At 41.8% G+C, this 18,433-nt stretch overlaps 1 protein-coding gene across 8 annotated transcripts in view; it reads left to right on the top strand.

Annotated features, from left to right (window-relative positions):
* The window catches only part of LOC109866319 (kelch-like protein 29), a 385,773-nt gene that overhangs the window by 295,365 nt on the left and 71,975 nt on the right, over positions 1–18,433 (top strand). For 6 of the 8 annotated variants that reach the window (XM_031800805.1, XM_031800807.1, XM_031800809.1 and 3 more), the window contains 5 exons: positions 7,504–7,642; positions 9,466–9,591; positions 14,319–14,515; positions 17,923–18,035; positions 18,242–18,388. In XM_031800805.1, coding sequence (XP_031656665.1) covers positions 7,504–7,642; positions 9,466–9,591; positions 14,319–14,515; positions 17,923–18,035; positions 18,242–18,388 — 722 coding nt within the window. The remainder of the gene's footprint in view (positions 1–7,503; positions 7,643–9,465; positions 9,592–14,318; positions 14,516–17,922; positions 18,036–18,241; positions 18,389–18,433) is intronic. The other 2 variants (XM_031800806.1, XM_020454929.2) reach the window with 1 other exon arrangement.

The following is an 18,433-nucleotide window of genomic DNA, read 5'->3' as shown; positions in this document are numbered from 1 at the left end:
AATTTATACTTCAAAATAATCTATGCTCTCCTAAACTAAAAGAGAACTAGTGTCATGTTTTACAACTAAATGGATGCAAGTCCAGCCAATAACATTTATAACCACCGTCCATAGTCAAGATGGAGATGCTGAGTGAGCCATGGTCTCTTCAGATAGAACAGCATTCAATAGACTACAGTAGTTAAGAGTCTAGCACTGGGGTCAGTATTGAGTTGGATGTTGAGTTATTGATTAGCTACACCAGTTACTTCAGCCTAATTACCCGAAGAGTGGTGGATGGATTGATTGTAAATAGTGTGAAGTCGGGAACCAAAAGGTCAGACTATGCATGTCAATATTACTAGAGCAACACTTGAATGCATTAGGTTACTTGACTTGTTACTTAAAATAATATCATGTTGCTCCAGGGATATTGGCAGTGTTTAATAGCTTAGTTTTTGGACTGCATTCAACAGATGAAGGATTCTGAAATATATTTTAAAAAAAAACTACTATAGACTGTAAAAAATGCATTCTCTATTTAAATTACGAAACACACGGTGAAAAATAGATGGAGCAAGATAGGTGATATAAAATATGCTCTTGTGATATGCTAAAGTATAATATTTTCATTAAAACAACCTGCTCGTAACTTACCACGTGTACAGTACATAAGAAATTTTTTAGATGTACTTTGTTGCAGTGTTTAGATAATCTCATGGGCATCAAGAACTTTAAAGCCCCGGAAATTCAGAAATGGACTTGTCTTGTGTATGTATTTATTTATTTTATTCCAGGAAGGGCTATTTCGTTGTTGTTTTGGTCACGTAATTACTTCCTAGATGCATATAATTTCTAATTGTTATGTGAGGAGTGACTATTGTTAATACATTAATTATAGACTGGGATGCATGTCATAGAGCAGACTTTAGTGTTCTAGCTAACTGAAACCTAAACCTAAGGTTCAATAAACTTTTTTTTTTTTGGGGTATGGCATCTTTAATATTGTGGCTTCTATCAATGTCATTGTCTGCATCATTTCCAATCCCCCATATATATTTTTTGTAACATTTTATATTTTTACAAATATATTTTCCCCTTAACCTTTTAGATTTAATTTTGGAACCAAAGGAGATACCAGTATTACGGGAAGGTTTGGCTTTGATCATAATAGCCGATGTGTGGTGAGCGTTCTGGAACAAAATGGCTGCTGTGCTTCACCCAGGTGGGTGCTGCTGCTACACATCATTGGGGTAAGACTTCAGTTGAACTGTAACAATTTCAGTGGCCTGGTCACCCCTACTGTACATTTGAATGACTCATAATGTTTTTTTTTTTGTGGTTCCCCAATGGATTAGTTATTGTGAGTTCCATTTAATATGTGCATTACAAACTGTGGCAGACATTTTTTCACTCCAGATATAGAAAGTACAAATGGCAGTCTTTCAGAGACCCATACGACCAAAAGATACAACCATAAAATGGCTCCAAGTTTTGGCAGCCAATGGCATGCTCTGCCATCTCTTCCCAGTAGCCAATCACAGAACGATGTATAATGATGCCTTTGTCTACAGCTTTCTACAGTACACAAAGCGGAACGCTCTGATTGGCTACTGTGAAGGGTAATGGGTGCATACCATTGGCTGATTTGACCATGGGGAAACGTTATGGTTGGGTTACTAGGGTAGGCAGTTTAACTGGGACACTGTTTCCATGTTCTCATGTAGCTCTCAGTTATAATAAGGGATGTTTCAGTGTTCCACAAGGCTCATAAACACCCACTGGTTGAACTCATGCAGAGATGGGTAACTGAAGGCCCCTAGATAAATGTTTTTCGTGGGGAAAGTTAGTTGGAGTCTCAACTTACTGTTACGAGTTAAAATAGTATATTATTATTTTAAAATTTGGTTGTGTATCAGCATTTTATCTGTTATGTCAGTCACTGATAGTCAGTCAATTAGCCCATGTCAGCTACATTTTTTTTTAGATTGCTAAATTAGTTTAGCGGGCCTCCTATCTAAACTTTTTATCATGGTCGCATTACTGGCCAGGGGTCCTCCATTGATTGTTAGTCAGTCTCACGTAAATATCATATTAAAAACTGCAAACATTTCTCTACACACATTGGCAAAATGTTCAAAATGGCAGGACATTTTCTGTAGTTTTCCTCTCCTCCGCATGGCAAAATTAGTAGAATTGCATGAAATTGGCTGCGAAATATTCTCTCCACTCCATGGCAAAATGTGGAGAATTGCAGCAAACTTGACTTAAAACTGGATGAATGTGGGTACGCAGACCCGTGAGCAACTGCGGCCTTTAATGAGGAGTCATTATTTTTTTGTGGGCCCATCCCTAATCTAAAGAGTGGATGCTGTCCCTTCAAGTTGTTTTAATGTCATGTGAGCAAGTAGAGTGAAATGCCTTTCTTGCAAGTTCTAAACCCAACAATGCAGTAATCAATAACAATGTAATACTAACAATAACAAGGTAGAACAAAAAACACAAGAAATAAAAAGGTAAAAATAAACAATTATCATAAAATAGCAAAGTTGGGTCAGAGCTTGCAAAATGGCAGCCACCCTTTAAAATTGTTCAGTGTAAATCAACAGTAGTACCAATGCCCTTAACAATCCTCTGCTACCAGTGTAATAGTACACAAGTGTTCTCCTTCCTTTTCAACATTGTATTCGGTATCTGCGTATTTGTCGTAAGAAACGGTTAGATGTGCATATACTAATGTGGGTAACAGCAGAACCCATCAGCATCACCAGTACCTTCCCCGTCCCATTCTCCACTAGTGTTGTGAAATGGTATGGTGGTCTTTATGGAGCTCCATGGTCATATTGAATCTGACTCTCCTCCTCCACGCTCCCTGTCGACAGAGAGGATAAAGGAGACGCGGTGTGCTATTTCACGCTCCCAGATATAATGGGTTGTTCTAGGGGCCCACGGGGCGACGGTCGACCCACACAAATGCACCATAATTAGCTTTTCCATCAGTCATTCAGGTGTCTGTCCTGCAAAAACTGTTGTTTGCTGACAACCATGGTTCTCTTTCTCATTCGTTTTCTCTCCTTCCTTTCGACTGAGTCCGAGTGGTGGGGTAAATGGATGCAGTGCGCTGTGCTAGATTAAAGGTGAGAGCCATGTTGGTCGCTGGGGACACACAATGCAAACTCCAATTACCACGTATTCACAGTGCCTGCGCCATTCCGCGCAGGCTGCACAGTAATCAGATGGCTGTCCAACTGCGCCAAGCAGCACTGGAGCGCCATGTAGACTAGGACAGGGCCGGAGAATGTTGAAGGCTGTTACTTTTTTTGTAGAGAATTGTGCGTGTATGCGTTAGTTTACAACAGGAGGGAATATTATCACAAGTGGCTGTTTGACTCTATTTGCAATCTGTTATAGGGGGCCTTGAAGTTGACAACTACAACTCCTCTCGCTCTCTACTCATTACAGGAGGCTGAGGGTAATGTAGAGTTGATTTGATTTAGTTGTTCACCCTAATGATGCCAAGGCTGTCTTTATGCCACAAGAATGGCCTATTTATTCATGCATTTCTTCCAATTCTAGCATTGCATTCAGTGTGGTTAATGGTCAGGAACAGGCCATTTCAGTCACTTAATGCCTTGCTGTGATACATCTGGATCCTCTGCTTAGAGGGTTTTCCACATGCAGCCACCGAACGGCTCCGTCTTGAATTGCTCTTATTTGTCATACGGCTTAATACTGTATAATTTAGTCTGCTGAATTAATTTGCCAGTGAGCTGCTAGTGTCAGTCGAGAAAGAAAAAGCTAAATGATGGAGTATTTCCAGCCAAACAGTGGGGCTAATGTCACAGTAGGTTAATTGAATCCTGGGTGTTTGAGTCCGAGGTGGGCGTACGGTAGGTAGACTGACTGAGTGTTCTATGATAACACAAACTAAACTGCTTTACTTTGTCACAGTGGATCCAATCGTTCATCTGATAAGTTGCGCATAAACCAGTAGACAGCATGCACGCATGCAATTAGACAAGCGTGCACACACACACCTGTTTGAGACAAATGATGAGTGTGGATAGTACAGTAGCAGCTCACTAGTCAATGACTAGACTGTGATCATGTGGCTGGGTGGGTGTGTCAGTGCAGAGTTCACTTTAATTCACAGTACATGTCTGCGGAGCCGTGATGGTCCATTACAACAGACAGCTTTGCTGATTCCACTTTGTGAATTTGAGTGTAGCAAGAAGAGGAGACATTGCCGGAGCCTTGCAGAGATTTGGAGAAGTATGAAATGCTCTGTTGAAAGCTTTATACGGTCAACTGAAGTTTGTGACTTGATGTAGAAGTTTCCCTTAATATCTCTGGGATATGTGGGACTCTAGTGCCCCACCTGGCCAAAAGCCAGGGAAAATGCAGAGCGCCAAATTCAAATAAATCACTATAAAAATCAACTTTCATTAAATCACACATGCAAGATAGCAAATTAAAGCTACACTTGTTGTTAATCCAGCAAATGTGTCAGATTTCAAAAGGGCTTTTCGGCGAAAGCAAACGAAGCTATTATCTGAAGATAGCACCTCAGTAAACAAAGAGAGAAACCATATTTCAACCCTGCAGGCGCGACACAAAACACAGAAATAAAAATATAATTCATGCCTTACCTTACCTATTGGCACTCCGATATGTCCCATAAACATCACAAATGGTCCTTTTGTTCAAATAATTCCGTCATTATATATCCAACATGTCCATTTATTTGGCGCGTTGGGATCCAGAAAAACTGGTTCCAACTTGCGCAACGTGACTACAAAATAACACAAAAGTTACCTGTAAACTTTGCCAAAACATTTCAAATTACTTTTGTAAATACAATTTAAGTGTTTTGAAACGTAAATAATCGGTCAAATTGAAGACTGGATGATCTGTGTTCAATACAGAAAGAAAACAACCTGAAGCATGCTTTCAGGTCATGCGCCTCTATCAAACAGTACACATGAAGTGACCCTCGTTCAAGATGGCCGTACTTCTTCATTACACAAAGGAATAACATCAACCAATTTCTAAAGACTGTTGACATCCAGTGGAAGCCATAGAAACTGCAAGAAACTTCCATAGAAATCTGGATTCCCAATGAAAACCATTGAAAAGAGTGACCTCAAACAAAAAAAGAAATCTGAGTGGTTTGTCCTCGGGGTTTCGCCTGCTAAATAAGTTCTGTTATACTCACAGACATGATTCAAACAGTTCTATAAACTTCAGAGTGCTTTCCATCCAAATCTACTAATAATATGCATATCTTATCTTCTGGGGATGAGTAGCAGGCAGTTGAATTTGGGCATGCATTTCATCCCGACGTGAAAAAACTGCCCCCTGTCACCAAGAAGTTAAACACATATCTAGGATCAGATTACCCTAACCGCTAATAACTAAAGAACAACTTTTACAATGGTAAACAAATATCTGACCCAGTATCAGTTGTTGGGGTTAATTTTCACCTACTCACAGGGTATGTCCATCTCAGATGTGACATGAAGGCCAGACAGACTTGTCTTTAGCCAGTAACAGTTGGACTGACCAGGGTCCCGCATATACACTTATGCTACAGCAGGACTGACATTTTGTGATTTTAGGCGCACTGCCATTTGGCCTTCAAGAGGTGCCCAGTCTGCCAGGGGACCAAGGCCATTAACTAAACACAAGGTATTCTGTTAAAAATGAAACATGCATTTAAATGTACATAATTTGCCTACATGTCAAGTGCATATTGGCTAGTCAGACTGATGCGCCTGAAAATGTTGCCAAACTTGGATACTTTTACTTACACATATAGGCTAAACACCAGTCATGTTTGACAAATATAATTGAAATGAATATTAGTCTAAAGGCTTGATGCTGTCATGCTCCAGGAACTGTTTGTTCCAATAGGAGAGAAAGGCCAGTGCCTGTTGTGCGCCTCAACATCACCCACCTTGCAATCTGTGCGGGGGCTGTCAACATTTTAAAACTATTTAACCATAAACATAATAGTTGAGAACCGGGATGTTTTAACTTCCCATGCTAGTTGTTGCATCTTTAGATATTCCCTCTTTCTACATTTCCAAAGGATATCTTTGTGGTGTGCTTTGTAGAACAGTGTTTTCCCTTAATTGTATATTGCAACATTTGTGCTGATATCCTACTGTGGTGTCGCATTGCTGCTCTAATAATGTGAAGAAATAGCCTAATAATTTATCAACATTTGAAGTGAAACATTCTGATCTACTGCATCAACCTCAGTGCTATTAAACACATTTTACGTGCAGTGGTTGTATTAATTTGGGATCTATCGTGTCAGTGTCATATTTCTTTTTCGCACAGAATGACAAGCTGACCAATAGAATAGGTCAACTTTTGTGTTATGGGGGGATAGTAGATCTGCACTCGCGCGCTGTTGCATCCCCGATGTGTGTGCACTAGTAGCCTACTTCGGAGCTGCGATGCCTGTGAGAATAACCTGATCACGTGACTGACATTGGCTAATGCGAATTGAGAGAGCCGTCTGAGTGAGAGGTGCTTCGGAGCAGGGCGATTGGCAGCCGGGAGAAGGACATTATAATTGGTATATTCAGCCCAAAGGCACAACGGCCACTTTGGCCTTAAGGCATGTTTTCTTTTTGTTAGGGGGCATTACAGCCACACTGAACAGGCCTGTGCTACAGTACTGTTGATGGTTTCCTGCTGAATACATATTACAGTAGTATAGATTGCCCTCTGTACACTGTTACATATTAGATGTTGGTCCCCTGCTGTCTGGTACACTCAGTAGCTCCTCATGGTGGCTCATTAAAACAATAAAGAAACACGCTCTGACTCTTTCTCTACAGCAGGCCTAGTCCTTCCATTGACTAAACCATGTTCTCCTGTTGCCCAGTGATATTTATGAGACAAGTGTGTAGATGTTTTATTTTTTTTCTGGCTTGGACAGTGTTTAGTTCAGCAAGGTTCAATGGGTTAACTTGTACCCAGGGTAGGATGCTGCTGGTAAAATGAGTCATGGTGAATAATGCATTATTAATTCAAGTGTCTCTTGTTTTCAAAGCACATCTCTTTTAGTTGGTTGTTCCTTTAGTTGAATTCATAGAGTAAGTGAATTTACAAAATCCAACAGTAGTCAAGTGTTTTGTCTTTCATATTAATCCTAACCTTTATCAGCTGCATGCGCTATGTATATTCTAATACCTTCTAGACTGTTCTGCTTAAAATCACTAACTCCTCAGTACACAACTGTAGAATTGCAGAGCTTGCTTATTTTATTATACATAGCCACACATTCCCTGCCTATAATACTGAATTGTTTACTATGAAACTATGTATTTTCTCTTCTCTGCAATATAATGAAAGCTGTGGCCATAATGTTTTTATAATCTGCCCATTTCTATTCTCTCTATTTAATATTTTGTTGCCATGATATCTTTCTATGATCATATTTGTATAAAATAGTAACTTCTTATTCTAAATCAGAACATGGCATTGTCTTGTTTCTTCTTTGTTCTACAGAGATGTTGAAGGAGTTGAACCAACAGCGCAGAGCGAAAGAGTTTACAGACCTGAAAATAATTGTTGAAGGCAAAGAGTTTGAAGTCCACCAAAATGTTGTAGCTTCCTGCAGCCTTTATTTCAAGGACCTGGTGAAAAGGTTTGCCTTCCCTTCCCCACCAGCTGTTGATACATTCTGTTTTTTTTGTAGGGAGCATTTGTGTTGCTATTTTCCCCTCCCCCTTTCTCTGTTGCAGGTGTGTGAAGACTTTGGTTCCTATCACAGGGCCAGCAGCCACCCACTCCTTCTCCCACTCCAAATGAATGTATCACTAAAACAATTTGATGGAAAAGGTTACCCCATCTTAAGTCTTTACATTTTCCTCCCCATAGAGACAATTAACCATATTTACAGTTTGATGAGCAGAGAAAACGTTCCATGACTGGGGGGGGGCTTTAACACATCTAAAAAATGATAGCAAAGCAACAGTGTGTTATGTGGTACAGTAGGGAGGGGTTTTATCTCTAAGCTACCTTATTTCTGTGTCTGCGGCGTTTCAAGACAACATCCTTTTATGTGCAAATGAGTGGGATTTTACCGTTAGTCCATTGAAGTGATGGGGAAGCTTCAGAGTTGCAAGCGAAGGACAAAGCACAGACACATCTCTCACCGCTATGCTTTACTCAACCATTACTTTCACAGGTTAACACCATTCCCTGTTAATGTATTAATTTGAAGTGGATCAAAGTATTTCTTCATTACTCTATCCCTCACATGTCTCTGTTGTTTTGGTTCTATAAGGTGCTAGTATGTGTTTCTTGGTTGTTGTGTGTGTGTGAGAGTAGTGGTGTGTTTGTTTTCTTCATGCTGAGGCAAGGCCCTCTCTTAATGTCCTCACCCTGTCTTCAGATCCTTGCAGGTGCTTGTCGACTTGATTCAGACAGCCCCGGAATCAATGTTTTCTCGTCTCCTTGACATTTTTGTTTTCCTGTGCACTGCTCAGACAGATAGAAAAGACGGGCTAACTGAACAGATGGAAACTGTAGTGAGAGAGACTGTACATAACAATAGGAAGCTCTAGTCTAAAGTCTGAGGGCAGCTGCCTGCTAGTTGCCCTGCAGCCACGCTGTCTCCTGTGAGATCATCAGAGGGCGCAACGCTGCTTATCAGACAGAGGTGAGCCATCCATCTAGTGAGCCAGCCAGGAGATGCTTTGTGTGTCAATCACACCAGCATGCACAACACACACACACATACACACACACACACACACACACACACACACACGTTTGTTCCTGCTCAATGGGGATGTGTACTGAGAATAGTGAACAGCAGCCCGTTCCCAACCTCACACAGGGTCCCCAGAAAGACGCATCCGGTTACGTTCATCTGCCTGCCTGCCTGCACTCTGATATTGTACTGGTTAAATGTGGCTGCCCGACAAAGCAAATTCTCATTAAGTGGATAATTCATTGTAAAAGGACCATAATTTGTCATCACCGCAGGCCTTTCTCATCTAGATTACATTAAACAGAATTTTCTAATTTAACCATACAGTTAGTGGAATATATTACATGTATATGTTATACTAATTAATGATAGTTTAAGTTGCATAATTGTCTAAGTATTAACCGTATAGGTTGTCAACCTTTTTTTTGACAAAGTTCAAATCATTTATCATGGTATGTTTAGTAACTACCGTTGACTTTATAAGGCAAGTGACACCTCGCGGTTTTATTGCCGTGTTTACTGGAGAACACAACACTGAGATGCTGTTTTAACCCTGGCCGTCTGAGGGCTTGAGACGTGCTGTTTTAACCCTGGCCGTCTGAGGGCTTGAGACGTGCTGTTTTAACCCTGGCCGTCTGAGGGGTTGTGCTGTCAGTGGTGTCACTGGGTTGGTTGAAGCAGAGAGGGGGAGAGAGAAGAGCACATCCCAGCTGACGGTCCTCTCATTGAGTTACACCCTGTGTGCCATTCAGGTCACTCTCCAGAGAGTGTGGTATTATGCTGATGCCACACATGCCCTGCACCCCATCCAGATCTTTGAGGTTGAATGAGCGAGAGACACCATCTACGCAGTGCTGCCCACGAGCCCCACTGTGCAGGTATTCACTGTTGTCGTAACTCTCTATCAGTGTCTCATAACTGCCACTGTGTGTGTGAGAGAGGGGTGCAGGCCTATAACACTTGGGTGTTCTCCAGGCAGCCAGCCATTATTCAGAGTAGATGGAATATCAGAGGGTGAGCGAGTGAGAGTGCATGTCGCTGCTTATTTACGCTGACCTTAAACACACAGACAAGAAATTAGTCTCAGAGAAGTGGAAAAGTAATGAAGCAAATGCTTGTTTACATGCACGAAAGTCATTTTCATTTATTAGGTTGTTTACTGTTAAGCAGTAGATTAGTAAATTGAAAAGCAATAAAGCACCATGGCTTTAGAAAATGGTTTTAAAATATATATGTGATTTATAGTCAAATCATTTAATCAACAGTGTGAGTGAGAAATCCGTTTTCTATATCATACCTGAGCTATTTCCTTTTAAGTTTAAAAAAAATATATAGATTCATAATATTTAGAATGGTTTTGATATTTAATGTTATGAAAAGCTAATTTATAATCAGTCCCCTGACAGGATAAGTGCATTTAGATGAGTAGCAATGAATGATTATCACCAAATGATTAAACTTCAGATGTTAAAAATGTCCATCCAGTTTAACTGCTGATACCCGCAATCTCATTAATTTGATGTAAATCATTAAAAAAAAATATTTTATGCTGCATTTCCCACCCTATAATTTTAAAGGCACTTTCACCTCCCTCTGTCTGAAGTACAAGTCTGCAGAGTTGATGTACTGACCCTGCTACCTCGAGGTAATACAGCTCCAAAATATGAGCGCACGTCTGGCACTCACCCACCAAAACCTACCACCCCCCCTTTAAAGCAGTGGCCTTCAAAGTCGGGGTCCATGGGGAAACTGATGTAAAGTCTCAAATGTGGAGTCTCAAATGTAAAAAACAACAACATTAAGAGCACAAATTATCATATGGGACAATATATACTGAACAAAAATATAAACGCAACAATTTTACCGAGTTACAGTGAATATAAGGAAATCATTAAATTGAAATAAATTAATTGGGCCCTTATCTATGGTTTTCACATGACTGGGCATATGCCCACCCACTTGGGAACCTGTCCCAGCCAATCAGAATGAGTTTTCCAATGAGATGGCTTTATTACAGACATAAATACTCCTCAGTTTCATCAGCTGTCTGGGTGGCTGGTCTCAAACGATCCCACAGGTGAAGAAGCCAGATGTGGAGGTCCTGGGTTGACGTGGTTGTGAGGCCAGTTGGAAGTACCGCCAAATTCTATAAAACATTGGAGGCGGCTTATGGTAGAGAAATTAACATTCAATTATCTGACAACCGCTCTGGTGGAAATTCTGCAGTCAGCATGCCAATTGCATGCTCCCTCAAATAAATCTTGGGAAAAATGGGATCCTAAGAAATATGAGTGGAAAAAATGGGGTCCCTGTTGAAAAACGTTGAATTTCACTGCATTATAGGCTGCTGCTGTTCAGCCCAGTAATTCAATTTTCCCCCTCTGAAGTATCAATAAGTATGCTCTGTACACTCTTAAACTATGGGCACAATGCAACTGGTGCAGCTCGGTGGCAGGGCCTAATGTAAAAGCACACACACTCTGACACACCAGAGCTTTGTTCCATTTGTTGCCCTTTTTCTCTTCTGTTTTCATATGCTTCTGACTCACCCAGGCCAGAGTCTACCACTTTAAGAAGAGAGAGTGGAACTGAAACTTCTAGTCTTTGTCAACACGCTCTCTGGGTGGTAGAATCCTCCAGCTGAGATTCTAGTGAGCTCTTACTGTTCCCCTACTACTGTCCTGTGTCAGATAGACAGTATGCCCAGCAGGAAAAACCGAAATGCGTTGAAACAATGTCATTTCAACCAGTTCAAAAGCAGAATGACTTCATTCTAACCAGCTTTGCCTGCTGGGTGCACTAATGTGTGCTGCTTTGAATCACTGTAAACCATATGGTCACAGCAGTGAATAGCGTAATCAATCCTAGAAACGTATGATGGCTCCTCAGATCAGGAGCTCAGTGTTGACCGGTCTGAACAAAGCTACTTTCCTCCCCATCCTATGGCTCTATAGAAGCAGTGGCAATCATAATAGGCCCCCTATTAAAATTGTACATTTTATTCTCTCATACAGCAGCATTTACTCCCTCAATGTTTTGCTTTTAAGACCAAAAATAGCAGTGTCCCCAGCTCAGGATATGATTCTGAACCTCACAGCCCACTGACTACTAGCTGTGACACTCTGTGGTAGTGCTTTTCCTCTGAGACTTACCCCCGCACCAGCTCCAGTGTTTTCATCAGGACTGTGGCACTGAAGACTTGTGAGCAGAATAAACAACCTCTGCATCATTCAAGACTGTTGAGTGTCTTAAAGTTCAGTTTGCCGCCGTTATGCAGGCCGAAAAGTACCCATGGCCTTGGCTTCAAGTCAGAGCAGGTCCACCGGAGCCATGACCCAGTGAGACACGGGTGCCGACCTGCGTAGATGGAAACAGAGAAGTCTGAGCCTTTTGGGCAAAACACTGGGGTAAATCCTCAGTGGAAATGCGACATTATAATACCAGTGTAACTACTTGGTCTCCTTGTGTGGCTTGAAGTCTCTAATACAAACAAACAAGCTAAACTAATAACATTGTCAAGCGAGCAGGCACTCTTATCTATGTTGAATCCATGTTTGATTTGTTTTTCTTGATGATAGAATAGACAAACAAGTAATGTTTTGTTTTCTCCCAGAAAAGTATATATTTTGGATGAGCTTGGATTCCTCTGAGCACACAGAGTAAAAAGTCTGCGGGAATCATTTGTCCAGCTGAAAAGTCATTTTAGAGAACATGGTAAATGCGGTCCCTGTAAAATAGTACTTTAACAGGACACATTAGAAATCCATTTATGACATCCCCTCTTTCTCCTCCCCTTTCTGACAGTCTATGCTGAATTAAAGACTCCACAGAAAACATATTGGTGCATTTTTCGTAAACCGATTCCTCTCTCAATTTCTCCTTATCGCTCTTTTTTTACTTCCCTCTCCCACTTTTACATAAAGTAGTCTGCAGTCAGATGCAGCAGTATAAACAACCACCACTTTGAGAGAAGCAGAAAGCGCATTCTATAACTAAAACAGTCAGACAAAACAAATTGCCACTTGATCCGATTCCCATTGACATGGTTGATGAGCATGCTGTTTTCTTTAATTTGTCTTTTTTATTTCCCTTTTCTTACCCTCCGTTGCTTAACCCTGGACTGCACCCCCGATCTCCCCCTTTTTTCCAGTTTTAATACTGCCGCAGCGTAGGGCGGGAAAGTAATAACATAACAATACTATGTTTTTTTGCTTTGCAGGAGAAAAAATAATGTTTTGATATATAACTGTCTTGGTCTTTCCAGCCTCACTATGTCCATCCACGCAGAGACCGATCCCCACTTCTCCCCTTCTCTCACCTCCTAAGATGGCTCAATGACCACTAATGTCTACTACGTTCATATACAGGATACTGGTGAATGTGGCAGCGAGCTGGGGGCAGAGGCTTTGGGTTTAGGTATGGTGGGGGGGGAAATCTCTTATTTAAAAGACCCAGGAACAGTCATGGAACATGGACACCCCCCCCCCCCCCCCCCTCAAACCCCCTCTGAAGGATGGCTGCTGGTCCCTGTGGAAGAACCAACACTCTTCCACCCTCGCTCTCTCCCTCTTTCCTCTTCACTCTAACCATTCTGCCCATATGTCCGTCTGTGTGTCCGTCTGTCTGCATCTCGCATCAACCACTATGACTGAGTGTATGCTCTGTAAAGGCTTCTCTTTGAGTCTCTCACCAACCCAGTAGGAGACATTAACACTTGAAACAGACACGGAGCATTATGCAGTGTGACCAGCAGGAGAACACACCCCATCCATCTCAATCCTCAGTAGTTGTCATATTGTTTGTCCACAGCTCTCGGGGGAGGGACACAGTATTGCACTTTATTTTGGGGCATTGGATCTGTTTATTTTACCCGTGTCTAGATTGTTGTGCACGTGGGACATTAAACGTGGGTGGTGATGCGTTACTTAACGCTTCTTTAAACCCCCGGAAAGTTCCAGAACTTCAACTAATCACAGATATCTCATTCTGTTGCAATGCCCATACAAGCCACCCAGCACCTCAGCATGTAGTTCTGATATACAACACACAGGATAGCAATACAGAATAGTAGTATTGGGCGCAACAGTTGGCTAGCTTTCAAACATACCACAGCTAACATAGCTTGAGTTCTTCCGTTAGCAGTCTGTTTCAACACTGTTCTAACATACCTAGGGATCTTCTCAGTGTGGTTTTATCAGCTCCTCCCCTCTGTCTTCTGTCTCCCACTATCCTGTATGCATCTCCTTAATATCTATGCATACCTGAACACATGTCAAAGCATGCCTTTTGATATTCAATTGCCTTGATAAAGACACCAATCACTTGTGCTTTTGTTTCAGATGGAGCACAAACCTAACTGTGTACTGTTACAAACCCTAGTGGCTTACTGTAAAAACAAGACCAAACAATCTCTACCTTCCCCATTTCTACTGTATTCTATCGTGTTGTATTGATTCTGTTATTTTTCCATATTCTATTGATGCAGGTTGTGTGTGTGTGTGCACGAGTGTGTGCACGAGTGTGTGTGTGTGTGTAGCCCTAGTCCTAGGTGTGTGCGCATCTCTTCGATGTCTAACTCCTGTCTCTACCGTGGTTGGTTGGTCAGGTCGTCAGGGGAGACGAGGAGCGGGGAGATGCTAGAGCTGCGGATGAGTGACATTGGAGCTGATGTGTTGGAGCTGCTGCTGGAGTTTGTCTACACAGGTTCTCTGGTCATAGACTCCGCTAACGCCAGGACACTGCTAGAAGCTGCCAACAAGTTCCAATTCAACACCTTCTGCAAAGTCTGTGTGTCCTTCCTAGGTATGTAGCTATGGCACAGGGTGTGTGTTTGGGGCGGGCGGGGGTGTCTCATCATACTAAGCCTGCCTTTCCGTCTTTGGCTCATGGTCTCTCACACCCTTTCTGTCAGGTGTTCAAAGTTTCCACTGGAGTAAAAGAGTTTCTTTCTAACACCCAGCGCTTGGCCGTTCTTCTACCTTTTAATACCTCATACCGCCTTTCCTTTTATATCTGAAAGGTCTATTTTCGCCTCTGGACCTAGTGATCTTTTCTGTATTTTCTCGATAGTTGTCGCTTATGTCTGTGTCAGCATCACCTTTCTTCTTGCCGGCTTTGGCACGCATTAAATCATGATCACTCTATTTTCATCCAGCATGCAACTTGTTCTTGTCATTCAGAAAAGTATAAATGCAATGTGCAACAATTTCAAAGATTTTTCTGAGTTACAGTTCATATAAGGAAACCAGTCAATTGAAATGCATTAGGCCTTATCTATGGACTGGGCAGGGATGCAGCCATGCATGGGGAGCCAGGCCCAGTGAATCAGAATGAGTTTTTCCCCACAGACATAAATACTCCTCAGCACCCACCCTCGCCCTACTCAGACGATCCCACAGGTGAAGAAGCCGGATGTGGAGATCCTGGGCTGGCGTAGTTACTTGTGGCCTGTGGCTGTGAGGCCGGTTGGATGTACTGTCAACATTTCTAAAACCACATTGGAGGCACCTTATGGTAGAAAAATGAACATTCAATTCTCTTGCAACAGCTCTGGTGGACATTCCTGCAGTCAGCATGCCAATTGCTCGCTCCCTCAACTTGAGACATCTGTAGCATTGTGTGACAAAACTGCACATGTTAGTGGCCTTTTATTGTCCGCGGCACAAGGTGCACCTGTGTAATGATCATGCTGTTTAATCAGCTTCTTGATATGCCACACATGTCAGGTGGATACATTATCTTGGCAAAGGAGAAATGCTCGCTAACAGGAATGTAAACAAATATTTTAGAGAAATACGTTTTTGTGCATATGAAGCATATGACCAACACTTTACATGTTGCATTTATATTTTTGTTCAGTATAGCAACGTTACCTATAGCAACCAGTTATTTTCTGCACCAAAGAAAAACCACCCGTTTAGAAAATCTAGCAAGCGAGGCAACTAAAAGCAAGTTTCTAGACAATGTTTATAATTACAATGCTTATATTTACAATGCTTATATTTACCAGAACATATCTGACAAAGTTTTGAGTTTAATTGTAGCCAATGTTTTATTCATTTTAACAGGGAAATAACACACAAGTCTGGCGATATAATAATGTCTATCTTACAGTTGTGAGTATGAAGAAATTAACACAGTGCATTCTGTTGGAGGAATTTAGACCTTGATGGTGCTGGGGACTGTTTGAAAGGGGGATCATATAAACATCACCAGATAGAATTATTGGTATGTTTTTAAAAAATTGCTGAATTAACCGCCTCTCTCACTCCCTCTCCTCTCGACCCTCAGGGTTTAGGAGGCGCCAGGACAGATTCATAAAAAGGTCAGGGAACAATTGTCAGTAAAATGTCAAATCCCACAGATGCTCTAGGCCAATCGATACCAAGGCAGAGATGAGGATACAGGTCTGGGTAAAAGCGGTGAGCGGAGGGGTGTTTGAAAGGTTGGGGGGGTGGCGAGCCCATGGGTCAACTGAGGAGCAAATGCGTAGTCATGGGTTTAGGAGGTCAAGGGACTGGGAAATTGTAAATGTCAGCTTATACTTACCATTTAATAGAGATTGGTGGGGGAGAGCTGTAACGCAAGGCAGGGATATGATGTCTGGATATGAGATGAAAAAGGTCAGAGCTGTAAAGGAGAGGGAAAAGACAGTGAAAATAAATATTGATCTGTTTTTCTCGTTTCGTCCCGACGATATGGACTTGTTAAAAACAGGGAAACCATTTATAGTATAGTCAGACTTCATCACCATCAGTAGGTCAGACTTTCCTGCCCTGCCTGAATATAATTCATGACATTTGAGTGTTAGAACTGAGACATAGTAATAATAATAGATTTGATTTGTATAGCGCTTTTCAATACAGCAAGAATTTCAATGCTCAAGTGCACTGTATGACATTGTACTGGTGCAATGTATAACCTTGGAACAAAGAAATTGCTATTATGTCAAGGATATCCAAGTTCTTAACAAATATACTGAAGATAAATGAACTTGGCCTAGTTTGGCCATGGTGTATTGAGTTGATCAGATTTGAGTGTGACAAAAATACCAAAAAACACATTTCAGTACACCTGGGTAACCTATGTTGCACATCGTATTATTTTCCCAAATATTAGGACATCAAGAATTAGAAAACTGATCCAACAATGCAATGTGTACAGTTATACAACGCATCTACAAAGTAATTACATGGAGATGGAGCAAGAGCACAATAGAAGTTACATGACCAATCATCATGGCAGTTAGTGTGAACAGATGCTATGTTGTGCAGGGTAATTTGGAAATCACTGAATGCCATAAAATCAATTCTTGTAATTCTGTCTACGAGTTCAACCTTCAATGTTGGTATAGATTTACAGCGATCAGCTATTGGACCTTCCAGAGCCTGGAATAAAACTCCTCTATTCATTATGTCTGCAAAAGTTTGAGATATGACACGCGCGCTCACACACATCGTGAACGCCATATGGATTCTGCAGGGACTCTCCTCACATCCACACAAATGAACCTAAATGAACGGTACCTGTGGAATCAATTACGATCAAAGTAAAGAAGAATCCTAAACACATTTCAACATGGTTTGATATTGATTAGGTATAGAGAGGCTTCTGTAAATTTATTGATCCGTCTAGCTCTTATTACTACACGTTCTCCCGTCAGACCCTTCTCAAGGTGAAAACACATCTGTTCAACCACACCACAACAGACTACAGTTATTAGTTTCAAATGCTTTGTTTTCCTATTCAGCTTCAACACACTGAGTTAACTTCAGAGTTTAATAACACAGTTTGATGTCATACAAACCCTGTTTTGATTAGATATTCAGTCTGTTCTTTGAATTGTTGTGGCTCCATTACCTTTCCTGGTGATGTTTGTATAGGCAGCAGACACACACACACACACACACACACAGACAAAGGTCTTTACCTGCAGTACTAATCCCTGCTATGCCGTTCCACACCCCCGCCTGACTGTGCTCAGTAGGCTCCTAACGATTGATTCCCCTTGTTGTTTGTCCCTGGAGCTGTTTCAGCTCTGACAGTCTCTCTCCAGGCCCAGATAAACACACAGATAGACCACAGCTCTCTCCCTGCTTTCTCCCTCTCTTTCCAGACAGTTATTTTTATGGATGTGAACAACTCTCCCTTATTCCTCTTTCTCTTTTTCCTCCCCATTCCCCTCTTGCTCTCACTCTCGCTCTCTGCAGAGAAACAGCTAACAGTGGGGAACTGTCTAGGTGTGCTGGCCATGGCTGAAGCTATGCGATGTACAGAGCTCCACAACATGGCCAAAGCTTTCGCACTGCAGAACTTCCCTGAGGTAGGTGGATTTAATGACTGGATTTAATTTTTAAACCCAAAATGACATATCACACTATGTATCTGTGAGTAAAGTCTTTACCTGAGGTACTAATCCCTGCTATGCCGTCCCAGTCTACCATAACACCTGTCGCACATGATTAAGAACAGTGCATGTACTCCAGGATTTTCATCCCAATGAAGTGTCAACCCTTCATTGTGCACTAGGTGGCGGGGCAGGAGGAGATTCTGTGTGTGTCTAAGGAGGACCTAGTGGCCTACCTGTCTAATGACAGCCTCACCACCAAGGCTGAGGAACTGGTCTACGAGACCGCCATCAAGTGGATCAAACAAGACCCCACCGCCAGAGTTCAGGTAAGGCGGGGGGAGAGGGTGCTAGTGGCTACGAGGTTTGAGTGA

This window comes from Oncorhynchus kisutch, linkage group LG21 (genome assembly GCF_002021735.2).
Source record: "Oncorhynchus kisutch isolate 150728-3 linkage group LG21, Okis_V2, whole genome shotgun sequence".
Lineage (NCBI taxonomy): Eukaryota > Metazoa > Chordata > Actinopteri > Salmoniformes > Salmonidae > Oncorhynchus > Oncorhynchus kisutch.
This window is presented reverse-complemented; position numbering and strand designations above follow the sequence as displayed.